Source organism: Trachypithecus francoisi, unplaced genomic scaffold (genome assembly GCF_009764315.1).
Source record: "Trachypithecus francoisi isolate TF-2019V2 unplaced genomic scaffold, Tfra_2.0 Lachesis_group2, whole genome shotgun sequence".
Taxonomy (NCBI): Eukaryota; Metazoa; Chordata; class Mammalia; order Primates; family Cercopithecidae; genus Trachypithecus; species Trachypithecus francoisi.
In genome coordinates this window covers 99,050,032-99,057,171 of record NW_022681465.1, presented here as the reverse complement: position 1 = coordinate 99,057,171, position 7,140 = coordinate 99,050,032, and the positions used below count along the sequence as shown (strand labels likewise).

At 50.7% G+C, this 7,140-nt stretch overlaps 1 protein-coding gene across 8 annotated transcripts in view; it reads right to left on the bottom strand.

The window, feature by feature from the left end:
• Window positions 1–432: 432 nt before the first annotated feature.
• Window positions 433–7,140, bottom strand: part of MAST4 (microtubule associated serine/threonine kinase family member 4) — a 595,073-nt gene continuing 588,365 nt past the window's right edge. For all 8 annotated transcript variants that reach the window (XM_033179737.1, XM_033179738.1, XM_033179742.1 and 5 more), the window contains one exon: window positions 433–6,860. In XM_033179737.1, the coding sequence (XP_033035628.1) occupies window positions 2,956–6,860 (3,905 nt within the window). In that variant the 3' untranslated portion in view covers window positions 433–2,955. The remainder of the gene's footprint in view (window positions 6,861–7,140) is intronic.

Sequence of the window (7,140 nt, the reverse complement as noted above, 5' to 3'; positions counted from 1 at the left end):
CAGGCTGGAGTGTAATGGCACAATTACAGCCTGTTCATTGCAACCTTGAACTTCTGGATTCAAGTAATCCTCCTATATCAGCATCCTGAGTAGCTGGGACAATAGGCGCATACCACCACACCCAGCTAATTTTTCAAGTTTTTGTAGAGATAGGGTCTATGTTGCCCAAGTTGGTCTCCAGCTCCTCAGCTGAAGCCATCTTCCTGCCTTAAGACTCCCAAGTAGCTAGGACTACAGGTGAGCACCACTATGCCCAGTTAAAGGACTTAATGTTGAAGAATATTTGTGTACATTTAAAAAGAAAAGGCGGCAAACTGTTCCACTCAGCAAAAAGTAATCTGCAAAAGCCCATCCTTTCCATAATAGCAGAATAATAATCAGTAATCTTTTTTGGAGGTGGAATGTATATATTAGAAAAAAACTTACAAGTCATTATCTTTCATGCTAAATTTTTATTTCAATGTTATGCAACTGCATAAGTATAAATACTTTGTTCAATATACAACAATTATGACATCCATAAGGAATTTCTTAGAGAAAATAAGACTGCAAACACTTTATTGCACAGATCCTAACAAACTTTTAAGCTGGTAAATCTACAGCTGGGAGTACTACCAAGGAGCACATCCTACAATCATACAGAGACCGACCAAATAGAACACAATGAGGAGAATTTCTACCAGCTGATTGGAGAGGTTTACAACAACAAACATGTAATACATGAATGCAACCTTAAGTACTCTTTACTCATTCATAATGAAAAACGTATTTGGCAAAATGATGATACGCTATACAAAATATACATAAAAATATCATTTGTAAACAAATAGCTAGTTGTGCTTTAAAGGAAATTGGACAGTTATAAAGCAAAGGCTTGTAAACCATGAACTATCTCCCCGATAGACCTGTCCCAATGGCTGAGTGTAGGATTGGGTTATGACAACTGCCAAACACAGATACGTATTATAAACGTTGAGACCAGTTTTGAAATTCATTTAAACTCTTGTAAAGTATATATATGTATTTTTTATAGCTTCACAATGTAGTGATGGGGAATGGCTAAAACCATATGGAAAAAAAAAATTAGGGGCAAGGAGGAGGCTTTTTTCTTTTTTCTTTTGTTGTTTTTTTCCTTTTTCCCAGTGCCAATTCATTTTACAATGAAGGACAACCGAGCAGTCGGTTAAGTTATGCCTTTGTTTTCAGAGTGGAGTTTACAGCCTCACTAGAAGATTTACAATCCATAGGGCCGTAAGATGATGCTGTGCTTAGATGAACAATTTTATAGTCTGAAGATACTAAGACATCCCCAGGAGAGTTTGGGTGCTAGATTAGTTATTTATTGGTAATTTTTTTCTCTCGCAAAACTAAACAAAAAATTCTGCTATGGTTCCCAAGCATCTTATAAATACTTATCTGTATTTTCTCTTAGTGCCTTAGTAGTTATATCAGCAAGTGCCATCTTACAATACAAAACAAGCCACCAAAGAAACTGCAACAACAAAAAAACAAAAATCAAAAACCTTCAGCACTAAAATGATTTGACAAATTCTACGTATTCCACGGTATACAAAATTTAAATAAGGCTTAGCAAAAGTAAAAAGGATGGTCACATTCAAGCACCAAATAGCTCCAGCCAGTCTCTTTGTTACAAAAATGCTGCTCTGTATTAAGACAGTATTTTTTGCATACAAATAAAGAGATCAGGTTATGAAATGTATGGAGCTACTAGATGCATCAGAAATGAATGTGAAACCCAGGAACTTGCTAAAAACAGCAAGCTTCATCTACAACGTAAGGCCCCAGCTATGTATTAAAATGTATCTGATGTCCTGATTATTCCTTAATCGATATGCTACGATGCCAAAATCTACCCCCAGTTCTTTTCCTCAAAAAAGCAAATTTAAAACCTCTTCCAATGCCTGATGCTTATTACTCACTAGAAGATTTGGGTGCAGCCAGTAATATTCCTTTTTATTCAAGAGCAGGGCTGGTGCAGGACTACTACTAAATGTGTGCTTCTTGGACTAGTCACTCACAGCATAAAGGCCTAAGTTTAAGAGTTTGAAAAGAAGGAAAATAAAGCAAACAGAAAGAAAGTTGATGTGTGTTTCTAGTCCCCGCTCTACCTCAGGTGAAGGCCAGACATCCACATCCACAGACAGGAACAACTGGCCTTTTAGACAGTTGGACCAGGGATCCAGTGTCCATTGGGATGGCCATGTAATGAAAATGGCTAGCTCCACTTGTCCTGGCCATTCCTAATGGAGGAGGACTCCAAATGCAGTACTTAGAGTAGTTCTTGCTTTAGATCTGGAAATATAGGTAGCCAGATACAGTACTATCAGAAACTCTGGTTAAAATACACATAAAAACTCACAATCTACTGTGTTTAGGACTTTCTTCCATCTTCACTTAGAATGTTTTAGCTTATAAAAATGGAAACTTGAAATAGTCTCTTAAACCACAGACCAAAACATGTAGGTGGATGTGTATATACACGAATATGGGTGTATCTCTGGTCACACACACCCAGTTTTAACCATTTTGCTTCATTACTGCATTATGATAAATGGTAAATCAAAAATCTTATTTAAAAAAAGCTGTAGCAAACGACGCAATCAGCAGCCAGGTACAGACTCTACATCCCAAACCAAACACGGTGCTACATATTTACAGAGAAAATCTTTTTCCTCAACAACCCTCAATTGTAAAGGCAATTTTTTGTTGTTGTTGCTTTTGTACAAACACTATCTGGTAACAGTTTTACCGGTTACAACTGGGAAGGCATCTGGAAGAAGGTCCTCTCTTTTGTCTTTCTCTGTCCCCTTTCTCAATGAGGCTCCAAGCTCTGCCTGGCGGACATTCCCACACAGTGCTGGTTTTGAAAGGTAGTCAAGACACAGTCGCCCATTCAGGACGGGTCTCCACAGTCCTGCCCCGGGGCCTGCCCCGTTACAAGGCCTTTTTGTGAGGGCTGCTACGCAAACTCTCTTTCCCCCGCCTCTGGCGTACCACAAAGTCCTTCTCATTAGAAAGGGAGATGGGGCGGTCAGTGTTTGGGGCTGGGGACGGCTTGGTCACGTCTCTGCCCACGTTCTGTTTCCTAGTTGGGGGAGGCTGGGCTGGGGCAGGGTCGTTCCCTTTGGTTTCCCCTACGGTGGCAGTCACCGAGAGAGCCCTGTCTCGGTGGCTCGTTCCGCCCACGGTGTTTGGGTCGGGGTGGTGTGACTCCAGAGCCAGGGTGGAGACCCGGAAGGAGGGCAGGGAGTCACTCTTTGTCATGTGGGTTCGGCCCTCCCCCGCAGGCTGAGCCTTCCTATGGTCCCTGTTGCTGGGGGCTGGAGGCTCCAGGGCGCCTCCGGCAGCCTTGGCAGAAAAGGTGTCGCTGCTGGCCGTAGAGGCCTCTCTAACTCCGGTCCTGGTTTCAGGGAAGCTGGAGGAGCAGCTCAGAGACTTTTCAGGGAGGGCCGTGGATCGGAAAGAACTCTGCCCGGTGGCTGAGGGGGAGCGTTTCATGCCGCTGGGCTTGTCTGCCTCCGTCGGTGGCTTCTGGGGACCGGGCCCTTTCCCTCTGGCCTCAGGGAAGCCCTTCCCCACCCCCGCGGCTGGCCGCTCGGCGCCTTTCAACCGGGCCTCGCTTTGCGCAAAGGAAAGGTCGGCCTTGAGCTTGTCGCCCTCTGCGGGAGCATAAAGTGCTTCGGTGCATTTCTTCCCTTCCGCCCTTCTGTCGGTGGTGGTGGCCGGCTGACTCAGGCTTTTGTCTGTCTGTCTGTTGTCTGTCTGTTTGCACAGGGTGGGGCAGTCTTTCACAGTGGATGGTTTGGGGTGCTTTGGAGACAGGGTTTGCTTTTCACCGACAGTGGACAGTTTCTGGTCCGCTGGCTCACTAGGCCCTGGGTGTCCTGACCTTGGCAAATGCACGGGCTTCTCCAGCACCTCGAGGGGCCGCCCACCACTGATGGATTGTGGCTTGGTGTCTAGAGGACCCCTGTCAGTGTGCAGTGGGACAGAGGGCCCACTTTGTCCCTGGCCAATTCCATCGCTGGCTTTGTTCTGGGAGCCTGGGGTGGCAGGAAACACATCCAGCCCACTCTTACTGTGGCCCTTCCCTTCTCTGCTACCGCCGCCGAGGGACTGAGTGGCAGGCTCTTTGCCCTTTGTGGCCCCAACACTTGGCTTCTGAGAGGAGAGGGACCGGTCGGGGTGCTTAGACTTTGGAGGGCCCGGGTCAGGGCCAGGCCGGGGCTTGTGGCTGCTGTTTTCACTGTGCACAGCAACAGGCTTGGGAGGGTCCTGGGAGCTCGGGCTGGGCTCTGCAGTGCTGGGCTTGGCCCCCGGCTCTCTGCCAGAAGCGTGGCTTGGGGAACTGCAATGCTGCCTGGCAGCCGGGCTGGGCAGGTCTTTGGGGGTCAGAGGGGACGGAGGGATACTGCTGGGATGCCTTTGTAGAGGCTGCTCCTTCCTTTCAGGTTCCTTGGCACCATCTTTCTGCAAAGATGGGAAACTGGAGAGCTTTTCACTCTTCTCACTCTCAATTCCAGGTGGCTGCAGAGACCGCCTGGCAGGAAGGGCTTCGGGCTTGGGTTCCACGCCACGCCTCACCTTGCCCAGCTCCTTCTCACAGGGAATTCCAGCTGAGTGCAGAGAGTTGTAGTCTCTGGGCGGGGACCTCGCTTCATCTGGGCCATCTTTGTGGTTCGTTTTCCCACCCAGCGCCCATGCTTTCTCCATGGCCTGGGTCTGTGTATAGAAATCTGGGTGGGTCCTGCCCAGAGAGAGGAGATTTTTGGAGTTGTCACTGGTTTTCACAGTTTCTGAAGAGCACAGTTCCATGGAGGGCTCTCTGCATATGTCAGTCCTCGCAGCAGAGCGCTCGCTTCTGACTGTGGAAGGGCCTCTTTCAGACGATTCCCTCAGGCCTGGCTTCTCCCTTGAGGGGGAAGCTTCAGGTGGGAGCGGGCAGCGTGGCCTGGCCAGGTCAACGCTGTGGAGGTTCTGCCCCAGGCAGGTCAGAAGCTTGGGGTCGGTGGTGTGGTCTTGGCATCTGGGGGAGCTGCTCTCTCTCTGTTGGGGATTGCTTTCCATGACTGTTGCGGGGCTCCTGGCAGTAGGATGGGGACCTTTCCTGTCCCTCTTTAACTCTGGGTCAGGCAGGGAAACTGCTGGTGAATTCTGGAGACCCCGGCTGGGGGGCAGGAACCGAGGCTCGAGCGGGTAGGATTTATTCATCTTTAAGCTGGAAGGAGAAAGCTCTCTTGCACTGGTGGTATCACTCCTTTTCCCACTGCTATTGGGGAGAGCTGGTGGCACAGAGGGCCTCACGTCACCACTTGGGCTGGGGTTCTGTGCAGACTCCAGGGAAAGCAGCTCTGTCTTGGAGGCCTGAGGTCCGGACAGGAGAGCAATGTCCAGAGTGCCCTCAATCGGCTTCAGGCATGAGACAGACCTACCTTCCAGCTTATACTCGGAGGGGCTCTTCCTAACAGGGGACTCAGGAGCAACCAAGCCAGGCTTCTCCGTTCCACTGTCCACCCGGCCTGTTAAGGCCTTGAGGGGAACAAAGGAGACAGCGCTCATCTGAGCTGCATGGGTGCTGCCGACAAAAGCTCGGCTCTCAGAAGCTGGCGGGGGCTCCTGCTGCCCACCCATGGGTCGGACGGGGTTCCCTGGCAGGCATTCGTGGGTGCTAGCTGTCATCTTGGGCTTCAGCACCGGGCAGAGGTTGTCCTCTTTGTCCTCAAGTGACATTTTCTTTCGGAGGTAATCGATGTTGGCCAGCTTGCTGTCTAACTTCTCACATCGGAGAAGCTCCTTGGCCTGGGGGGCCTTCTCCGTGCCTTCCCCCTTCCCGGAGGTGGCCCTGTCCAGGGAGCGGCAAAGACCATCCTGGAGGGTGCCAGGAGCAGGGGCCCGTCTGAAGTCCCCGCCACCCTGGATGTGCTCCACAGGCACCGGGCCATCCGAGGTCGCACCCTCGCTGGCACGCACGCTGGCCTGCTTGTGAAGAGCGTCCTTCAGCAGGCTGCCCAGGAGTGGCGCCTCCTGCATAGCCCCTTTGTTTTCAAAGAGACTTGACCTTTCCACAGCCTTCGGATAGATTTTCTTCTCTCTCTCTTCCAGCTTAAACAGAGCAAGGTTTTCCAAATCACTCCCGGGTCCATGTGATTTCTGGTGGGATTCCTGTTTCTCTGGGAAGCCATCTGGCTTCTTCACCACCACCTTGGCCTTCAGCTTGTCGCGGTCCAGGTCATCCACAGACTCCTGGCGGCCCAGCTTCCGGGAGACCGGGCGTTTCAGGCAGCCTTGCTCCACGGGCCGGGCGCGGCTGAGCGGTGGCGCGTCGCACACGTTCTCATCCAGGCTCTGCAGCTGCGCCTCCCGCTGGGACTGCTCCCGCTGTACCTCCTCTTGGGTCACCTCCAGGCTGTGCTTGCGGGAGCACAGGTGCTTCTTGTCACTGCCGTAAGAGGGCGACAGCTTCTCCTCGGACTGCACGCGCTTGAGCAGCGGGGACCTGGGCGGCTCTGCACTCTTGGGCCTCACGATGTGTCTGACGATGGTGGGCGGGGAGTGCATCTTGCTGGGAAAGGCTTGCGCGATCTTGGAATTGCCCAGTGAGTGTCCCAGAAGAGGGGATGGTGACCGCTGTGGGGAGGTGGGTTGCGGGGTTGGAGAGGGCGTCCGGGCCAGCGGGGACAGTGGGATGTTGCCGGCCGACTTTCGCCTTCCGGACCGGTACCGCTGCCCGCCGAGTTTGGGTGCCAGACCGTGGAGAGTGCTGGGCCGGATGTGCCCGGACCCTGCCGGAGAATTAGGGGCACTAGAACTAGGGGAGCTGCTCTGGGAGGAGTTAGTACCTGTGGGTGGAAAACAGAAGGCTGTGAGCATCCATGGTCATTTTCCCTTTTTTCCCACGGTTGTAGCCCAGACTGTATTAGGTAAGGCCAGGTAAGGTCAGCAAATTGTCTCAGCATTTAACTAGTGGAATAAATACTTCTCAGATAAACCTCTCCACACCAAGCTTTAGTCCCCAACTTCTTATTTGATTGGTCAGAATAGCCACATCTTATGACCTCTCTATAAATCTGCCTTTATAATTTATACCTTCAACCTGCTTTTTTAGCTGGAACAAGCTTC